Consider the following 21,137-nt stretch of genomic DNA (forward strand, 5'->3'; position numbering starts at 1 on the left):
TATGCTAGCTGGGCAGCAGCCATGACGGCCTACCCATGTGTTGGCTCCACCCCCAGACACCGTGGACACAGCCCACAGCACAGTGAAGCCTCCTCTTCAAGCTGGTCCTTTGGTCGATTAGCTCCCCAGGGATGCTCTTGCTTTTATGGATGTGCATCCATCAGCCACCACCTCTGGTTTACATTTCCTCTAGGGCTGTAATCAGCAAAATGGCATTTAAAAGGAAGATGCTTGTTTGCTCCCCAAAGGCAGTCTTGACTTTTAGCACACAGCCCAGAAAAGAATGAAACTGCCAATTTCTCAGGAGGAGGAGATGGCCTCTCCCCAGAAATGGAGGCAAAAACGTGTTCTCCTGGGGCAGGTTGGAGCCAAGTGGGGTCACTTTGGATCCTCCCAGAGTCTTTGGTTCATCAGACTCCCTCCTACCCCCTGGGGACTCCAGGGCAGTGAACCAGTGCCCTCCTAGGTGCGCCCCCAGAAAAGGAAAGAAAGGGGGCCCTGGGGCTGACCTGTCCTACAGAGATGCTCCTGAGTCTCCCCAAAGGCCCGGTGGCTTCTGCCTTCAGGTCCCTGTCGGGGCCGCTGAGGGTTGCACAGCCAGCCTGTGGAATCCATATGTTGTTGCTTCTGTAACTTTCCTGGCCCGGCATCACCTCTGGTCCCCTGAGGCACTGTTGGTTTCCAAGACGACTGCCCTGTACAGGTCTGGTCTGTCTGTTGTGCTTTTCCACTGACTGTGCTGAGCCTCGTCGGCCAGGGGCTCTTGGCATCCCAGAGAGCCCAGCAGGAGGACCCATGCAAAGTTCAAGAGCCCCGCAGGGAACTGACTTGACTTTACCGCCTGATTCATTCTTAACTTTTATGCTCATCCGTTTAGTTTCTTTTCCCTGGGAACATTCTCTGGAAAATTCCCATTCTTTTGACAGTTGATCACTTCTTGGTGCTTCTTGTTTTCCTCCCAAGATGAAGTGTGGGCCTCACAGCAACATGAGCACGTGCGAGGTGGGCATGGTGCTGGCAGACTCCGGGCTGAGGGTGTACCAGTGGGTGTACCCAGGGAGCATGGTGTCCATACTGGTGTTTGGCATCACCAAAGGCTTCATGTTCACCAAGACCACGCTGATGGCCTCCTCCTCCCTGCATGACCGAGTGTTTGACAAGGTACAGTCCCCCTGCCCCTCGCCCTGGGGGCTGCATACATATCCCGGTACATCAGTCAGTGGGGTTTATACAGATCACCTGCGATGCGCCAGACGCTGTGCTGGGCTCTGGGGTAGACACAGTTGTTCACTGAGCTTACTGTTGAGTCTCCCATATCTAATTATCAACCACAAAGGTAAACTCTGGGGAGCTGCAGGCGTGTCATGGGCCCGACGGGGCTGGGGGTGAAGGTGAGGGTGGTCAGGAAGTTTTCTTCCTGAGGACACTGCCATGGAGCTGGTGAGCGCAGGCCCAGAGAGCATCTCTTGAGTCCCTGGGATCCCCTCCTCATTCCCCGGTGGCCGGGGAGGTCCCTGGCTGGAGCGCACGAGGGAGGCCCGCATAGAGACAGTGGGATTTGACTTTTTATTGCCCTGGGGCACAAAATCCCCCCACCCTTCATGGAGGCTGAATCCCTCCCCTGTCACACTCCTCCACGGTGGCCGCAGCCTCCCTTTCCCAGGATGTCGGACCCCAGAGGGAAACTCAGGCCTGGTTCGCGATCCCAGGCACCGGGCAGGCCTCCCGGGGTGTCGGCGGCAGGGGGGTCGGGGCCACCAAACGTGCACCTCGATGCTGACTCTCCATGGTCACCCGCAGATCCTGGAGAGCCCCATGAGCTTCTTTGACAGGACGCCCACTGGCAGGCTAATGAACCGCTTCTCCAAGGATATGGACGAGCTGGACGTGAGGCTGCCGTTTCACGCCGAGAACTTCCTGCAGCAGTTTTTTATGGTGCTGTTTATTCTCGTGATACTGGCCGCCGTGTTCCCTGCTGTCCTTTTAGTCCTGGCCATCCTGGCTGTAGGCTTCTTCATTCTGTTACGGTAGGTCCATGCGCTGTTTAAAGCAGAGCATGCAAAACCTGAGCAGGGACCGGGTGGTGTCCGGTGGTGCTGAGTCCTTGCTGTCTTCTCTGAATGCCGGAGCATGTTGACTTGGGCGCTGTGCTAAGTGCTCGGCGAACATCAGGCATTTGATCCTCAGAGCCATGCTGAGAGGTGGGTAGGGTTGGGAGATTAAGTCACTGGTCCCAGGTCAGGAAAGTAGCAACCGTGGTTGCTCTCTGACTGATGTTATGTTCTTAACCATGGGGCTCTGCGGTTTCTGCTGCTGCAGGAGAGAGGAGACCAGTACTCAATCTCTCTGAGCTTTGAGAAATAGCCCCACCTGACCACTGATGTGGTCATCTGTTTGGCACTGGGAGGGGGGTCCCTGTGCCCACCTTCTCACCCACCCTGGGGAAAAGCGGGAGGGTAGCATCTGTCCCAGCTTTCCAGGAAACCCAGCTCCGCCCTGTCCTGGATGAGCTGGAGTTCTCAGCCGGCAGCTGGTGGCATTGTGTGAGGGCTAAGGATTGGAGATGAGATGAAATTTGCATTAGAATCCCAGCTCTGCTTCACAACTAGCTGGAGGAACTTGGAGAAGTCAAAGGAATGCTGCAAGCCTCGGTTTCCTCATCTCTAAAATGGTAATCATCAAAACACGCACCTGCCCTCTTCCAAAGGGGTTCTCGCAAGGATCAGATGAGACTAGGCTGCCTAAATGGTATACGAACTTTGAGTTTCAATAAAACTCAACAAAATTGCCTTGGACTGGACACACAGCATCTCGAAGAGGGTCCCCCAGATTGCAAAGGATTCAGCCCACAAATCCTGGACCCACATCCACCCGTAAACAGGGACACCACACTCAGAGCTGAGCTTGCAAAATATTGCTTTGACCACAGTGTGGAGGGTGAATGAAGCTTCAGAAAGATGGGAGAAGGGCTATAGGATTGGAGACTCTTGCAGGGCAGAGTCTGACTGAGAGATGAGACATAGGCAGCAGCAGTCTGGGCAGAAAACAGGTAGATCCTAAAGCCATTTCCAGGATAGTTCACTGAGGTTAGGGGATGGGAGAGGCCAAGGATGCGTCCAAGATGGGGAGCAATGTGAAGACAGATGTGAGTGACACAGGAGGAGACGAAGTTGAGGGTGATCAAGATTATGGGTTTGTTTTTGGATAGTTCAAGGCTGTGGATCAAGTCCACGGATGAGCCAGCCGACAGTGGAAACTATGAGTGCAGGGACGCATGGGGGGAGACGCAGTCTCTGCATCCTCGGCTGAAGCTGGCATCACCGTGGGAACTAGCATGTGCGCCCTGGGAGTTGGGGGAGCTGGGCTCTCACTTCCGTCTCCCACTGCCCCCTTGGTGACTCCAGGAGAGGACACGTGGGCCTCCGTGTCTGGCCTCAAGGGTTTATTGTGATGATCTAATAAAAATGATGTCTGCAGTTCTTTTTTACAAATATAAACGGTGCGTGCCTGCTTAGTCGCTCAGTGTCTGACTCTGTGACCCCATGGACTGTAACCTGCCAGGCTCCTCAGTCCGTGGGATATTCCAGGCAAGAGTACTGGAGTGGATTGCCATTTCCTCCTCCAGGGGATCTTCCCAATCCAGGAATCAAACCCATGTCTCCCACATCTACATTGGCAGGCAGCTTCTTTACCACTGAGCCACTGGAGAATCTCCCACGTCGTGGGTGCCACGTCTTATTAAGAAAAGTGATTACTTGGGCTAGTGTTAGTTTTTACAATCCACGTATTTGTCTGATGGTCGTTCCTGTCTGTTCTCCTCTCTGTTTTTTATTTACTTTGCAAAAGGTTTTTCTCTGCACTGCATTCTTATTTGCTGTAAGACAGGCCAGATCAGGCTGATCCAGACTGAATTATTTGATGTTTCTAACTAACTCACTTGAACTCTGAACAAATGAGGTTTCCCTTCCTCTGCCCTGGGTCAGATTCACTGTCATGGATCAGCTGCCATTGTGCATGCTGAGGGCAGTGGTCTCGCACTCACTGGGGCCCAGAGGGAGTTACATACTGTGAAGAGTCTGGTTTTAAAGTCAGTTCCTAAGGAGATGATGTTTGTATATTGCTCAAAATTACCTTTGAAACTGCCTTTAGAAGACCTCATGCTGGCAGTTGATATGCCAGATTCAGATTTTCCTTCAGAATTGGAAGACATCCCTTTTTATTTGGTTGTGTGTATAGGCACTCAGGCGTGTCCGACTCTTTGTGACCCTTTGGACTGTAGCCGACCAGGCTCCTCAGTCCATGGGATTTCCCAGACAAGAATACTGGAGTGGGTTTCCATGCCCTTCTCCCAGGGATCTTCCCAACCCAGGAGTCTCGTCTCTTGTGTCTCCTGCATTGCAGGAGAATTCTTTACCCACTGAGCCATTGGGTAAGCCCTTTTTGTTTGGTTGGATTGTATTTAGGAGTTGCAGTGTGTGAAAATCTCTAGTCTTTGAAAAGACTAGAGTCACAGCATGTGCAGTGAGACCCTCTTGCTACAGGAAGCCTTCAGAACTGAGAATGCAGGAAGGAGTGGCTCGATTTTCCGAGACCCTCCCTCCCTCCCTGGCACACAGGGATGGCTGCTCCCAAAGGAGAAAGGCGGGCCAGCCCCTCCTCCCTCGTTCAGTGGCGCTGGCACCGAACATCTGTCTTGAGCGCCCAGTTGGGTTTGAGTGAGCCAAGGGGAGCCTTGGGAAACCCTATCTGGGGCTCTCGTGGTCTCCCTGCAGCGTCTTCCACAGAGGAATCCAGGAGCTCAAGAAGGTGGAGAACATCAGCCGGTCCCCCTGGTTCTCCCACATCACCTCATCCATGCAGGGCCTGGGAACCATCCACGCCTACAACAGGAGGGAAGACTGCGTTAGCAAGTGAGTCCTTGGCTGGGCTGCCCCGGGGCTTCTGCTCCCCACTGGCCCGGCTCTGAGGAGGGAAGTCTGAGGGATGTGGACAGGCCAGATGGAGAGCCGGTAGAATGGAGGGGGAGCCCCTCATGCACTAAGCCTTTTCCCCCAGTGTCCGAGGCCCCCAAACACTCAACTTCATCCAATGACAAGCTTACCATGGTGCTTTACATGTTTTATTTTTCCTCTCTAAAAGTAGAATGTTTTTAGGTCAGGAAAATAGGAGAAAATAATGACGACAACAAGAATCACCCATAGGCCTGCAACCCAAATCCTAGTCATATTTTTGTGTATTTCCTTCCAATCTTTTCTGTTTTTCTATTTCTGAAGCATTTAGAGTCATTTTTTCTTGTTGTATTTTTAAATAGCAGTTTTTTCATGTTATTACATATTCCTTGTAAAGGTCATTCTGAAAGTGAAAGTCGCTCAGTTGTGTCCGACTCTTTGCAACCCCGTGGACTGTACAGTCCATGGAATTCTCCAGGCCAGAATACTGGAGAGGGTAGCCTTTCCCTTCTCCAGGGGATCTTCCCAACCCAGGGATCGAACCCAGGTCTCCCACATTGCAGGTGGATTCTTTACCAGCTGAGCCACCAGGGAAGCCCACAAGGCTACATTACATTTCATTTAATAGATGGACCAGTTTTCTTCTTTTGAAGATGCCAGGGCTAGGTTAATACATTTCTCTGGAGTCGTCCAGCTCCAAACTTCTAAAACATCATATAATCATATGTTATCACTGTGTTATCAGTCACAGTAGGCTCACTGTGGTAACAAACAGCTCTAAATTTTAGGGACTAACCCAACACATGTTTATTCTTCCTCAAGTCGTAAGTGAACAAGGGTCCATGGGGCAGGGGTCGGCGATTCTGCTCCGTACTCAAGCACACAGTCTCTCTCCATCTCACAGCTCCTCTGGTCTAATTGGAAGGTAAGAGCAGAGATGTGAGTGGAGGACCCCAATGAAGATGCTTATCATTTATGTATATTCACTGGCCAGATTTCAGTCACATAGGTGCGGCATAGTGTCTCTGGAGAAGGCAATGGCACCCCACTCCAGTGCTCTCGCCTGGAAAATCCCATGGACGGAGGAGCCTGGTGGGCTGCAGTCCATGGGGTCGCTAAGAGTCGGGTACGACTGAGCAACTTCACTTTCACTCTTCACTTTCCTGCATTGGAGAAGGAAACGGCAACCCACTCCAGTGTTCTTGCCTGGAGAATCCCAGGGACGGGGGAGCCTGGTGGGCTGCCGTCTATGGAGTCGCACAGAGTCGGACACGACCGAAGTGACTTAGCAGCAGTAGCAGCAGCAGCATAGTGTCTCTGCCGCACAGATGTTCTTATTCCACCCCCATCCTTTTCTTTCTCAAAAGTTTAATGTACACTTCAAAGGTTGCGTCTCTTTCTCCCTGCACCCACGACCTCAGTGTAGACCTGGCAGTCCAGCTTGTCTTTACTTCAGTCAGCAGCTAGTCTTGCTACTGGTTTGACCTGAACATCATCTGTCAATCCTCCTTCCAGTGTCTTGGTCATGGGCCATTCATCAACTCTCAACAAGCAACAGAATCAAGCCTTGTCTTCCAGCAGATTGTCCTCCAAGGTTTCCAGAACGATCCTATAGGCGAGCTGAGCCCCCACAGTATTGATGGGCTCTGCCGTCTTTATCCATTCTTTCCAGTCATGGACTTGCCCAGAGGGCTTGGGCTTCTGACCTGAGTTGCTTTTGCAACCAGACAAAAATGCTGCAGCACTAAAAAAAGGTTTGAGGTCAAATTCCAATTTGACCCCAGCCAGTGGTTCTGTTTCTGCACAACCTAACCAAGCACACAGAGAAGACCACAGATGACTCCTAAGTCACTCAAGCAGTCAGTTGAATTTGTAGGCTTTACAGCGACATGGTTAAAAACATCATGGTGTTTGGAAGAATATTTTAACTGAGGAAAGTAAGTTAGAGTGGAAACAGAGAGGGCCAGCCTGGGTGCTCAGAGGTGTTTCAGGCCAGAATCCTTGGAGGAGGTTTAGAACAGGATGGAGCAGCAGTGCCTGAGCACGTCATGACTGTGCCAGTGGAGGAATCTCAACTCTTAGGGGTTTAAACATCGAATGGTTTTCAGTTTTACCAATAATTTCTTTTACCAGTTGTTCTGAAGAAGCCCCTCTCCCAGGAGGTCAGGGGAACCTTTAGTGGCAATTGTGATTGATGTCCCTTCTGGTCTGTTTAGCTTGGTTCAGTTAAAATTACGCTCTTAAATGTACACAAGTCATAGCACACACCCCCGCCCCCTGGGCATCTGCTCAGAGAATTGGAGCAGTCGTGCTGTGTTGCCATATGTCTCGGGCAAGGGGGCAGGGTAGCTGTTAGGAAGCACCTGGTCTGTTGTATTAAACACCCCCTCCCTTTTCTCTGAGCCTGGTTATCTGAGGCTGGTGCAAGGAGATGGAGTCGGGGAGTAGGGGAAGGAACACTCTCAGGTGACCACTGTCTATTTCTGCTGCTCATTTCTGCTGATCCAGCTCCTCATGCAGATGTGGTGTGGCACGGGAGAGCCCCCACCAGGACCCAGGTCCCCAGCCACTCTGCTGGACACTGCCCATGGGCTCTACTTTGTTCTTCTGTGAGCTCCACCTGGCAGCCTCACTGCTTTCCTTTGATGTGGGGCCTCTAGCTTCATGTCAATTAGTGTGGCATCAAGATTGTAGCCCCACATGCCACCTTCCCTCTGAACCCCCACTGTAGGTACTGCAGGAATGGGCAGGACCATCTTCCACACATCTGGGGAATGAGCAACTCCAGGCATGGGTCTTCCCCATCCCCTAGCTGTGTCATTGCTCTTTCGCTCTGCCCGGTGCCCCTTCTCCTCTTTGGCCCAGGAGACACGCAGCAGGAGTGCAAGATGTCAGCTTACTCTTTTTCCCTCCAGCTTTATAAGCAATTGCCTCGAATCTTCTTTCCCTGAAATGGGGAGGAGAACCAGTCCAGCACTCTCTCTTCCTTTCCCTACCATCACAAACACTGAGATTCCCTCTGCCTCCCCCCACCCCCTTTATAGATCAAAGGGGTCAACAGTCATTTCCACTGGGCCTTTGGGGGACGGCTACCCTGAAGACAAGGGTCCTTTGAAGGTTGAACATGAGGTTCTCAGCCCCTTTTGTTCTCAGCTATGGGTTCCAGCTGCCAGTTCTGGGAAAGACAGAAGAGCCCACTCAGCACCATACTCTGTTGCCACCTGGGATTTCTCAAAATACGTGCAAATCAAAGATGCTTACGGTGGCAGATTTTAGAGTCTGGATCTATACTAATCTTTGTAAGAGATTCCTATGTACTAATGTGTTGGCCTTTGATTAAAAATTCCTCTTGCCCTACTTCTCTGGTAGCCCTAACCCTAAGTCTATGGAATTACAACCCGACCTTCTGCTTTGTCTCATCTCTTAATGTTAGGTTCAAGATGCTGAATGATGAAAACTGCAGCCATCTGCTGTACTTTAACTGCGCTCTCAGGTGGTTTGCTCTAAGAATGGATGTCCTCATGAACATCGTCACCTTCATTGTGGCCTTGTTGGTGACCCTGAGTTTCTCCTCAATCAGTGCTTCTTCCAAAGGCTTGTCATTGTCTTACATCATCCAGGTAACACCTAATGTAAGGCTGGGCTTGGCCTGGAGGCTCTGGCATAGAGTGTATCAGGGAGGGTGGACATAACAGAAAACCTAACTCAAATGGGCTTAAATAATAAAGAAGGCTCGCAGCAGCTCACATGGTTAAAAGGTCTGGCCTCTGTATGGGCTTCAGGCACAGTTGGATCATGGCCCCTGGCTTTATCCTCCCATAATGACTTCCTTCATTGTTGTACAATGGTGGCTGGCAGCCTCTAGGGGCTCTAGCAGGAAGAAAGCGGGAGCAAAGTCTTTCCTGCTCCAGCCACTGAACAAAAGCCCTTGCTTTACTCTTACTGGATTAATTTAGGCATCCCAGAACTACTGATAATTCGTGAACTGATGGGATTGAGATGATTGGTTTAGGCCAAGGGAGGGAGTCACACTCCATCCTGCCCCAAGTCACACAGCTGCCCCACAATGGGAAGAGGGAAGGAAATATTGGAGAGGCAGCCATGATGTCCATGACAAATAATTACTGACTTCTCTTTTAAGTTGCTTTGGTGTTTTTCTTTTGAAAAATAACAACAATATGGAAATAATAGTAATAAGGAATGATAATGATAATAGGGAAACATACGCTATTTTCGGCACTGTTTTAAATCCTTTGCATAAATTAACTCATTTATCTTCACAATAATCCATGAGGTAGGCATGCCATAATCCCCATTTTACAGGTGAGGAGACCTAGGCCCAGGAAGACTTGCCAGGATCACACACCTGCATGTGTGAGAGTCAGGATTTGAACCCCCATCTGGGTCTGATACCCATCTGAGTTTGCATAGAGTAGACGCAGGCTACGTGCTTCACGTTTCTCTCTTTGGAAGCCATTCCTATGCAGTCCTTATCCCCAGTGCTCTGGCATTCTAGGACGACGAATCTGAGTGGTGGTCTGTTTCCATTGATTCTGTTCAGGCTGGGAAGAGAATAAAGTCAAGTCTCTCTTCAAGTGGAAAAATTCCTCCTTTCCCTCCCTGACTCTTTGCCTCCTGTTGATACTGTCTTTGTCTCCTTTCCCTTTGTTTTCTCGTCTGTGACTCACATTGCTTGAATATTGGATATCTTGCATCAGCACTCTGTGTTTCCTTTCTTTCATCTCAAAGTCTCCCTGTTCTTGCCTTTTTATTTTTATTCTGGGAATTTTCCTTTGCTTTGTCATTCAGCCATTCTTTGCATACTTAATTTTCACATACTCTTTCTTAGCCTCTGAGTTTTTAAAAGAATCATCTTTAAACATGTATTTTATAGGTCTCTGAGGATATTGATCAGATTAAACTCTGCCTTTCTTAAACTCTCCTCTCTTCTTTGACTGATATCTGCTGTTTTCCAGGGTCAGGCTTTTTGTTTGTTTGTTTATCTGGTTCTGTTTGTTATCTGGTTCTTGCTCTTCCCTGCATTGGTTTTGTTCATATGTCCCTTCATCCTTTTGTGTTTAAGTATGAGAATCTATGTTGGGTTTTCAGGGTTTCCTCTGTCTTTGTGTATGCTTCACTAGGTCTCTCCTGATAGGAGGTTTTATGACTGTGGATAGGTGAGTTGGACTTGTCCACAGGCTGCTTCACTTCAGGAAAGCAGCCAGGGAGCAGGCCTCCAGGCACACAAATCTAGTTTTAAAGGGGCTTTATCTAGGAGCCCCATTTATCCCAAAATAATTTATTCAGTTTCTTTAAAGAAGCCTCTGTGTGTGTGTGTGTGTGTGTGTGTGTGTGTGTGTGTGTATGTTGGCCTAGGGGTAGTGTCCAGCTGGGAGGAAGATGAGGAAGGGGAAGAAACGGGTCCAACAGGAGTTTTGTCAAGGCACCATCTCTCAGTCAGTCTTTGAGGGCCCCTCATACCTGGACCCTCTCTGAATTCTGCTACAGAGAACACTCTGGAAGCCCCTGCAGCACACTCTGCCTCTATCCTATCAAAAGGCTTTCATCCTTTTTCCATCTTCCAGAAACTTGTAACTCTCATTCAATACCTCTTCCCAAGCCCCTGCTGTTCACGGTCCATTCCTTTTTTGAAGTCTCTCTACCATCATTTTAATAATACTTTGGAAAAGAGGAGGAACAAAAACATATGCTCAGGACACTATGTTAAGCGAGGAAAATGGATTTTCCTTGGGTAGGCAGTTTCCCTCATTGATGGCTGATCTTATTTGTTGTTGCCTAGTAAAGTATTAAACAGATGATGTCGACTAGATTCCTGTACTTGTCTCAGCTTTCCTCAACTGAGGTCATGCTCTTGGGAGATATCACCAGCTTTCTGTGAGACTGTTTTCAAACATGCCTGTAAGGCTGGAGAACTTGCCCACAAAAAGATCTAGGGGATATGTTTCTTGCAACTGGTTTTCTTGAGCATTAGCCCCCTTTGGAGAATACAGAAAATCCAGCTTACAGAGCTTCCCTTGAGAACAGAGGCGACTCCTAGATGAATGAGAATTTGTTGTGAAGTCCCACAGAGCAGAAAGCAAATGCAAAGTAACATCACATAACATCATGGAGAGAACAAACCCTTCCTGGGGCCAGCACTGTGCTGACAAGGGGATTCTTACCCTGTGGAGGGCTGCCTGGGGCCTTGAAGAGCTGATACCCTTGATTTTTTTTTTTAACTTTTTATTTTGTATTGGAGTATAGACAATTAACAATGTTGAGATCTTTACAGGTGAACAGCGAAGGGACTTAGCCATATATTTGCATGCATCCATTCTTCCCCAAACTCGCCTCCTATCGAGGTTGCCACGTAACATTGAGCAGAGTTCCATGTGCTATACAGTGGATCCTTGTTGACTGTCCATTTTGAATATAGCAGTATGTACATGTCCATTCCAACTCTCTAACTATCCCTTCCCCACTTCCTTCGCCCTCGGCAACCATGAGCTCGTCTCTTTCTGTTGTACCTAAGTTCATTTGCTGATACCCTTAAATTTAACAACAACAACAACAAAAATGTACGTGCCTTTCTCAGGAGCAGGATTCGTTCACTCACTCACCAGATGTCCAATGAGCACCTGCCAGGAGCTGGGACCATGCCGGCTGCTGTGGGTTCAGCCGTGAACAAGCTGGGCAAGTCCATGCACTCATGAGCTTACATTCTAGTGGGATGGGATAAATAAGTGTGCAAGTAAAGAAATAAGACTTCAGAAACTGTTGAACTGTTATGAAGATAATGAAGCAGGGTAACTGGCTGTCAGTGAGGAAGCTGCATGAGACCCCATAGAGTCAAGGAAGGTCTCTGCCAGGAGGTGACTTGCGGGCTGATATCTGAACTTGACAAAGAAGGAGCCAAGGGAAGACAGAGGGAAGAGAGTTTCAGGCTGAAGGACCAGGGATTTGGCTAGGGCGTATCTGTGGGGGAACCACCATCCAAGCTGCCCAGTACACGCCTGTCCTCAAATCTCAGGTTGGCTTCTGGGGGATCCTGGCCTAAGGCGGGTGTCCTTAGCAGGCCATGGTCTAAGGCTAGATTCTCTCATGTTTGAAGCAGGCTGAGGGCTTGATGGTTTTCTTCCTTTTCTACCATCTGTGGTGATTGGGGCTTTCCGGCTGCAGGCGGGGTAATCGGGGAGGGCACAGAGGTGCAGGACCCCACAAAGTGGCTTCAACGGGTGGGCACCCAGCAGTGCAGAGGCCCCCTGGAGAACTTCTGCTTACAGGAATTCCCCACCGCTCCAATCAAGAGATCTGTGCTGGAGCGATGCTGTGGTGGGTTGACTCTGACCATCTGGAGTGCCAGGGAGGATGTAATTACCATTTGTTTCTACACACAAAGGAAGTGTTTAAGGCAAAACACCCCAACAGGAGTGTCTTTACATCTGGACCCTTGGCTGGGAGCGGAGGCCTATTTTTGTGTGGTCCTGAGTGAGACCGGAGGGTGACTCACAGCTGCCCCTGAAGGCGGAAAGGGCTCTGACTGCGGTCGCTTGTTCCCCCTCCATAGCTAAGCGGGCTGCTCCAAGTGTGCGTGCGAACGGGGACCGAGACCCAGGCCAAGTTCACCTCCGTGGAGCTGCTCAGGGAGTACATTTCGGTAAGAAATTGGGGCCAGAGGAGGAGCCAGTTAACTCTGGCAGAACTTAGGCATTTGCTCCTTTTTCACGTGTGGATTTTCTTAAAATCCGTATTTATATAGTCTAAAGTCCTTAATGCTGAGGGAGAGGTTCTTTTTAAAAATATTTCCTCAAGGGGTTTCTGTACCCAGAAAAGAGAATTCAGTGGCTTACTTTAGTTTCTAAAAATTAATATTTGGCTGACTAAATTTAAAAATCTAGTCTAACTTCTTTAAAAGCTTTTTCTGTTCCCCTTACAAATCCTGCTGTTCTTTGGAAAGCAGTCTCACCAATTCAAGCAATCACTTTTAAGGGCCTTTGAACAGCATTTGGCTCCATTTGCAAACTTAATTAAACACTTTAAAACATTTTAAACTGCATTTTAAAATTTAATGTATTCCGTTTCCTTTTTAAGTACCTCGATAATCTGATTCAACAAACAAACCTTCCTGAGGTTATATAAATCTAATAAATTAAACTTATAAATATGGAGAGCTTTAAGTTCTCATAACAATCCCAATGCAGTATATAAACAGTAAGTTTTTAAACCTAAAACCATGTTAAAATAAGTTATTCAATTATACATTTTAATTTAGAATCACAGTCTGAATGTTGTTAACATTATGAATAGTTAAAACACCAAGTATGCAGAGTTCATAAACTAAAAATATTACCATTATAATTTTGCTTCTCTTAAATACTATTATTACTAATTCTAAATCTTCTAGGGGTTAAAAATATTCACTGTCTAGGAATACTATTATTTTCTCAGTTAATTGTGGTTGCCTATCGACCAGCAATTTGAGCTGGTCAGCCACCCTAATGGGGATCATGGGAGTCTTATTTCTCCCTGGTTAACAGGGACTTTATAATTCAGAGGAGGGGTTAGTCTTGTAATGCAGTCACGTTACTTCACTGCTTAATTAGACTTTGCATTTCTTGGGCTCTTAAGAAACTTTAATTCCTTTTCCATGTAACTCTGAACTTGACATGCTGTGCTTCCTACTTCTAACACCGCAGTGACTCTAGCAGATAATGAAATTGTGTCTGACTGAATTCTGCTAATCTCTCAAGGCTTGGTCCGGATTGCTCATAATGCTGACACGTGCTGAGGCTCACAAGGACCAGTATGCACTGCTCCTTATATTTATTCATCCCTCTATTCACTAAGCCCTGGCCATACAACTTTTCTTTCTATTTCTCCAAGTCCTCGAGCTTGTTCTGGCCTCAGGGCCTTTGCACTAGCAGCTCTCTGTCTGGAACGAATCTTCTCATAGTTGGCATTGTCTCAGCATTCCAGGTCTTGGCTTGAATGTCACATCCTCACAGACGCCTTCCTTAACACCGTTACTTTCACTTCTTCTACCCTTTTCACCACACATACTCTGTATTCTACAGCAATAGTCTCTTTAAGTGTCTTCATTTCTCACTTCTTTTCTTGTTTTGTTATCTGAGTTCCCCATTGCAATGTGAGTTTCTGCAGTGCAGTATCCTTTTTGATCTAGTTCACCGTCTTGAATACCAGTACCTAGAACTGTGTGAATGAATGCATGAACGAATGAGTGAAATGGATGGGAAAGCAAATGACTACTAACCTGCCGTTTGTCATTCTGCTTTTCAGACCTGTGTTCCCGAACGCACTCACCGCCTCAAGGTGGGGACCTGTCCTCACGACTGGCCCAGCCACGGGGAGATAACATTCAGAGACTATCAGATGAGATACAGAGACGATTCTCCCCTTGTTCTCAACGGGCTGAACTTGAACATCCAAAGTGGGCAGACAGTTGGGATCGTTGGAAGAACAGGTTCTGGTGAGGACCAGCTCTGATTGCGTCTTTTGCAGGTTGTTTTCTTTGCATTTCCACTGGGTGTGCTAGTTACATCACACCAGAGGGTGATGTGTGTGTGTGGCGGATTGGCTGTTTTTTTCCTGAAATGTCTTTATTGTAAATTGAGATTTCAGGTTGAATGGGTGTGTATGCAGTTGGAAGTAAACACACATCAGTTTTTGAATTAATTAAGTGAGAATCATTCTGGTGAGATGAGGCCCAGAGGATGAGTCACGCGCTAACAGCCCTGCAGGGATGGGCAGGGTAATAGTGTTAGGGCAGCCAATCACCCCTGCAGAGTGGGACTTCTGTCTGTACACTCATCCGCACAGAGCCATTTTCACTGCATTAAAAATTCACTTGATTAGACAGATACTCAGATATGATGCAATGCAAACTTATGTGAGATTTGCTGCTTCTACATTTATTGTTTCCAGGCAAGTCATCCTTAGGAATGGCTTTGTTTCGTCTGGTGGAGCCCGCTGGTGGCACGATCCTCATTGATGGCGTGGATATCTGCACTGTTGATTTGGAAGACCTCAGAACCAAGCTGACTGTGATCCCCCAGGATCCTGTCCTGTTTGTAGGTACAGTAAGGTAGCTGTTTTTGATCGCTGTGCATCCCTATTTTTGGATAGTGAAATCAGAGTAACAAGAGCTTTGAGAAGTTGTCACACGGTGGCTGGCCTGGGGTTGTTCTATCTGAGGGAAGTCATGTCCTGAGATGTTCACAAGCTTTGGGGGAGCTGAGGACCAAGGCCCTGAAACCTGTGTTTCATAAACTGCATTACAAATAAGCAAGATGCTGTGTGCAGGGCGAGCAGACATCCCGGTTGACTCTGGGATGCCTGTCCAGGATTGTATCAGGTTTAGCCGTGGCCTAAATCACCCCAGTTTGCACAATACAATAAACGGTTATTCTACATATGTAGCCGTCCTTTGGAAGCTCGTCAATTCACTCCCACTAAGAAGTGAACAGAGGTACTCACCTGGTGGTCCAGCGGTTAAGACTGTGCCTTGCAATGCAGGGGACTCAGGTTACATCCCCGGTTGGGGAACTAAGATCCCACAGGCTGCAGAGCCACTAAGCCCACTTGCTCTGGGGCCTGTGAGCCACAACTAGAGAGAAGACCTGACACAGCCAAATGAACAAATAAATATTAAAAGAGAGAGAGAAGTAATCAGAAGCTGCTCAAGTACAAGAAAAGTAGGGCCATCGCAACCTCTACAGGGTTCAGGATCTGTTGGCAAGGCACGGGGGAAAACCACGGTTTCTCATTTAGCCCAGTGCAGCTGTTGCCCTTCTAACAAGAGGGACCTTTCGCCGACTGGGTTCCAGCTGAAGTAGGGGGCCATATTGAGAGTTGTGTGAAAAGAAGGACATTCCGTGTCTTGAAACACCAGACTCACACCCTGCACGTGAGGCGCTCACCCTCTGCAAGGCCCTGAAGCTGCTGACAAAGCTTTGCCTCTCAAGGCAGAGTGAACGCACCAGTGAGTGGAATTGCTTGCTCCCTCTCTCTGCCAAGACTCTGCACGAGGTCAGACCTGCTGTTCTGCACAGAGCCACCGAGAGGACTGAATGTGTCTCCTTGGTGCCTCGCTTGGCGGTGGTCTGCCCACCTTGGTGTGGTCTCTGCTCCCTCCCAGAGTCATGGGTCTGTGGTCTCTCGGCCTGAGGTTTGTGTTTCATGGACCACTGTCCCAGGCTAAGCACTGCCCTTGTTGCCACGGTGTCATCACTTACCTCCTCTGCTCTTCCCCTCGTGCTGTGGAAAATATACTCTTCCATCCGCTCATCCTCAGAAACTCAGTTTCCTCTCCTTTCCTTCACTGCAGGTACAACTTGGACCCGTTTGAGAGTCACAGTGATGAGATGCTCTGGCAGGTTCTGGAGAGAACATTCATGAGAGACACAGTAGGTCACTGGGGCTGTCCAGGACGCGTCCATTTCCTAGCCCCAGTGCCCCAAATACCTGGTCCGGGTTTAAATTTGGCTAGTTGTTTGCTGGCACCACATATGTTGATCCTTATCACTCCTTGTTAAGAGTTGCAATAGACTATTTATTAGGCCAGTTCAATGGCCTAAATAGAGTCAAGAGCTCTACCTGCAGTATCTCAGTTGGTCCTGATCACAACCCTCTGAGGTTGGTACTCCTACCCTCACTTTTAGAGATGCAGCACTTAAGACTCAGTGTAGTAAGCTCTGAGTGGCAGAATGGAGACTTGAACTTAAGGCCATCTGACTCCAGAGCAGAGGAAGTGCCAGTAGCCTCATTTGCTTACTGAAACAGATAAGCTCTGGGAAGGTGAGGGGTATGGTATGGAACGAACCATCTGTGAGACATGGCCCTGTCCTGTATGAGCTGCGGCTGGGTCAGCAGGTGAGCATGGGCACTTCTGCAGCCCAGAGGGAATTTTTCCCTGGGACTTGGGACCAAGGTGAGCATCTCCCAAAGCTGCTTTGACTTAAAATGCTAAATAAATCAGACCCTGTCTTACCTTTCCTTGATGACCAGAAAACACCCACCCCATCTCTGTTTTATCCGTGGAAACAGGGACGCTGAAAGCCATTTGCAGTTGTTTGTGTTTCTCTGGAGCCATCTGTGCATCATTTGTACTCTTTTGGCAAGGTGTCTACGGGGTTCTATGAATCACGCTGTGATTTTAAATTATTAATGTCTGCCTACTCCTTGGTCTCTCCCTGGTGCCTGTTCGCAATATTGAAATGATTGTTGTCTTGCGCTTTCTTTTCTGCAGTAAAATAAAGCCAGCTGATAAATGCAAGAGAAGGGGGCCATCAATATAGCGGATGCAGGACAATTTTATAGATCATCAGTACAGATATGGCATTCTCTGTGTTTTATAGATAATGAAACTCCCGGAAAAATTACAGGCAGAAGTCACAGAAAATGGAGAAAACTTCTCAGTAGGGGAACGTCAGCTGCTTTGTATGGCCCGAGCGCTTCTCCGTGATTCAAAAGTAAGGAAGCAGCACAGGAAATGGATCAGTCACATTTTTGATATTCCCTGCAGCGCCGCTCAATCCAGGGGACAGAGCCACGTGTTTGTCTTTCAGCAAAGAGAAAGGAATCGGTCCATTTAAAAACCGATCACTTTTCTTAAGACAAAGTTGTGAAGGGTAAAAATTGAAAAATAACAGCTATTTACAGCAATAACACCTGCCTCCCCTGGGCCTCTCCCCGGAGGGCTTGCTTAGCTATTCTTTCTGTCCTCCTAAGTGGTTTGGGTTTGAGAAATCAGCCTCTCAACATTTCCCCTTTGTCCCTGAACAAGTCTGAGGCCTGATAAACAGTACCCAGGATACTGAAAAAGGGCTTCAGTATGCCAGTCTATGAGGACTATAAAATTATGCTCATTTTTCTTAGTGACTTACTCATCTTTGCTTACTGATTTCAAGGAAAGGATTGCTGCTGCTTTAGAAATCCCATTCTCCAATCAACCAGACTTTAAAAAATACCATGAAAACAAATAAGTGGTTGCCTATTTTGTCCACTCTTAAGAAGGTATTTAAACATTAGGTAGATAATTGTAAGCGTGTTCTGTGTGTTTAAGTGTAAGTTTGCTACAATCTTCCAATTAAATTCAGTGACCCAGAGAAAATTCTGCCATAAGAAATTCAGGCTATTCCATAATGTTAAGTTGTATTTGGGCTTCCCTGGTGGCTCAGTGGTAAAGAATCCGCCTGCAATGCAGAAGACCTGGGTTCGATCCCTGGGTCTGGAAGGTCCTCTGAAGAAGGAAATGGCAACCCATTCCAGTATTCTTGCCTGGGAAATCCCGTGGACAGAGGAGCCTGGTGGGCTGCAGTCCATGAGGTCGGAAGAGTCAGACACGACTTAAGTGACTAAAGCATCACCACCAAGTTGTATCTTATGATATCCTACAAAACTGTGATAGGTAGAGGTGAACAGCCTTAGACATGGTAATTGACATGGCTTTTATTTACTATATTAAAGAATATTTTGGTAAAATTTTAACTTTATAGTAAAATCAATAATTTGAAGTGGAAAAAAAAAAGAAATCATGCCCTCTGAACCCTGATCAAAGCGTAACCCATCACATGGGCTCTCTAGCATGCTAACGGCAGAGAAGGGGGCCAATATACGTTCACTGCTGACTGTGGCCCTACAGGGTGCTGATGGGTTGTCCTTGCATTTCACATACATAATAAGGTGTCCTTTTACAGACAATGAAATAGAGGTTTGGGAAAGTTATACAATTTAGCCAAAGTCAAGAAGAGTTAGAGCTGAGCTGATCAAGTCCTCTGATTTGCAAACCAGCACTGTGGAAGGCTGGAGAAGGCAATGGCACCCCACTCCAATACTCTTGCCTGGAAAATCCCATGGATGGAGGAGCCTGGTAGGCTGCAGTCCATGGGGTCGCTAAGAATCGGACACGACTGAGCGACTTCACTTTTACTTTTCACTTTCATGCATTGGAGAAGGAAATGGCAACCCACTCCAGTGTTCTTGCCTGGAGAATCCCAGGGACGGGGAGGCCTGGTGGGCTGCCGTCTATGGGGTCGCACAGGGTCGGACACGACTGAAGTGACTTAGCAACAGCAGCAACTATGGCAGGCATAATAATGCCCCGCCCCCCCTCCAAAAGATACTCGTGTCCTGATACTCAGAATCTGTGAATGTGTTACCTTATCTGGGGAAAAGGGCTTTGCAAATGTGATTAGGTCAAGGATCTTGAGATGGGGAGATTACACTGGGTTACCTTGGTGGGCCCAGTGTAATTACGCAAGTCTTTGTAAGAGAGAGGCAAGAGAGTCAGAAAGAAAGTGATGATGGAAGTAGAGGTCAGAGTGATACCAGGAAGGGGTCACGAGCTAAGGAATGCAGACAACCTCTAGAAGCTGGAAAAGGCAAGAAAAACGTTTCTCCTTCTGAGCCTGCAGAAGGAATGCAGTGCTGACACTACCTTAGCTTTAGGACTTCTGACCTCTAGAAGTAAGTGTAAGATAGTGTGTGTTGTTTTGAGCCTCTGATTTGTATGACTCTGTTACGGCAGAAACCGGAAACGAATACAAGAGCTGTTATTATGCCTCATGCTGACTCATAAGCGCAGTAGATAAAGATCATGGGGCATTTCTTCCTACTAGTTTGTGGGATTAGAATAAACCGTTTAGAAAAAGGTAAGTAAAGAATGTACAGTCTTGTTACTCCAGCAAGTCAATTCCCTCTGAGAAAGATAAAGGTTGTGTGACATGACTTTTTTCTCTTGCTCTTTTTCTAACTTTCTGAGATGGATACGTAGCTCCTTACTTTTCAGCCCTTCTTCTTTTGTTTTTTAATGAATTGAGCTAAGACTGTAAGTTTCCCTCTAGGTACAGCTTTGGCTTGGTGTGACTTTCACAACGTTCCTTCCCCAACAGATCATTCTCCTGGATGAAGCCACTGCCTCCATGGACTCTAAGACTGACACTCTTGTTCAGAACACCATCAAAGATGCCTTCAAAGACTGCACTGTGTTGACCATTGCCCACCGGCTCAACACAGTCCTCAACTGTGACCGTGTCCTGGTCATGGAAAACGGGAAGGTACAGAAAGTTGGTGTCACCTCTCCAGAGGTTTTAGTGGTTTGGGCTCTATGGTGGGTAGGTTTTTTCTGACAATTTCAGCTCTTCTTCTCTGACTTCCAGGTAGTCGAGTTTGATAAGCCTGAAGTCCTTGCTGAGAAGCCAGGTTCTGCCTTTTCGATGTTACTAGCCGCAGAAAACAAAGTCCGAATATAAGAGTTCCAAAGGATGCCGTCAGCTGATTTTAGACGAAGAGGAGGCTGTGTGAGACAAGTCAGATGCGCCTATGGGGTCAGGGACCGTCATCTCAGGGGTTAGATCTGGTCCACCATCCCACCCCCTACCCCGCCCTGCCCTGCCCTGTCCCAGAGCCTGGAACACAGGAAGAGCCAGGGTGAAGGTTGCTTCCCTGCTTTGCCCAGCACATGCCTCCTGGAGGGCTTGGGTCTGGCTCTCAGTGATGAGCAGAGGCAGAAGAAGCTCATGGATTAGAAAACTGACCCTCAGTTCCTAAATCCCTCATCATCCCTCCTGTGTTCTCATCAGTACACCTCAGAGCCTGGGAATGAAAACATTGTAACTTCCAAAAAAGGTTACGAACAGAATGGGAGAATGCCTAAGGATGTACTTTGTAAAGGTTTCCTGCCTGGTTATCAGAAGGAAAAAGAAGACTTTTCTTCCCACTTCCTAGGCATATCTATTTTGAGTGTGTGACAAGAGGTAACTACACAGATCTGTAGCTTGAAAGATTGATTACAGTGTTTGGTGAAAAAATTTAAAAAAAAATCATATTGTACGTCCCATTTGATCTATTAGAACAACCAGAGAAACAAAATGTTGGAGTTTGTCTGTAAACGACATTTTTATATCTTCTATATTGGTCATTAAAATGCAGTAGGAAATTAAACTACCCTGAAATGTTGCCTTGCAATTATTTTGCTGAAGATATTCTAGTCTTTGTACTATTTCCTCTCACAGACTCCTTTTGCTTTCTCCATTGACTCAGTAATAAACCCCCACAGTGTTTCTCAAATAAAAGGCTTTTCTTTCCAGCCTTAAGGTTTGCTACGACGGAGGCTGTAAAGACATAGTCCCAGTGGCTCAGGAGTGAGTGCTGCTAATTCATAATAACATT

General features: G+C 47.6%; 1 protein-coding gene across 1 annotated transcript in view; it reads left to right on the forward strand.

The window, feature by feature from the left end:
• Positions 1-20,891, forward strand: part of ABCC12 (ATP binding cassette subfamily C member 12) — a 61,535-nt gene extending 40,644 nt beyond the window's left edge. The window contains exons 19-29 of the mRNA XM_027514464.1: positions 964-1,161; positions 1,801-2,027; positions 4,773-4,910; positions 8,413-8,569; positions 12,517-12,606; positions 14,247-14,436; positions 14,892-15,051; positions 16,294-16,372; positions 17,324-17,437; positions 19,859-20,023; positions 20,126-20,891. Of these exons, the coding sequence (XP_027370265.1) occupies positions 964-1,161; positions 1,801-2,027; positions 4,773-4,910; positions 8,413-8,569; positions 12,517-12,606; positions 14,247-14,436; positions 14,892-15,051; positions 16,294-16,372; positions 17,324-17,437; positions 19,859-20,023; positions 20,126-20,218 (1,611 nt within the window). The 3' untranslated portion in view covers positions 20,219-20,891. The remainder of the gene's footprint in view (positions 1-963; positions 1,162-1,800; positions 2,028-4,772; positions 4,911-8,412; positions 8,570-12,516; positions 12,607-14,246; positions 14,437-14,891; positions 15,052-16,293; positions 16,373-17,323; positions 17,438-19,858; positions 20,024-20,125) is intronic.
• The last annotated feature ends 246 nt before the right edge of the window (positions 20,892-21,137 follow it).

The sequence above is a fragment of the Bos indicus x Bos taurus genome, chromosome 18 (genome assembly GCF_003369695.1).
Source record: "Bos indicus x Bos taurus breed Angus x Brahman F1 hybrid chromosome 18, Bos_hybrid_MaternalHap_v2.0, whole genome shotgun sequence".
Taxonomy (NCBI): domain Eukaryota; kingdom Metazoa; phylum Chordata; class Mammalia; order Artiodactyla; family Bovidae; genus Bos; species Bos indicus x Bos taurus.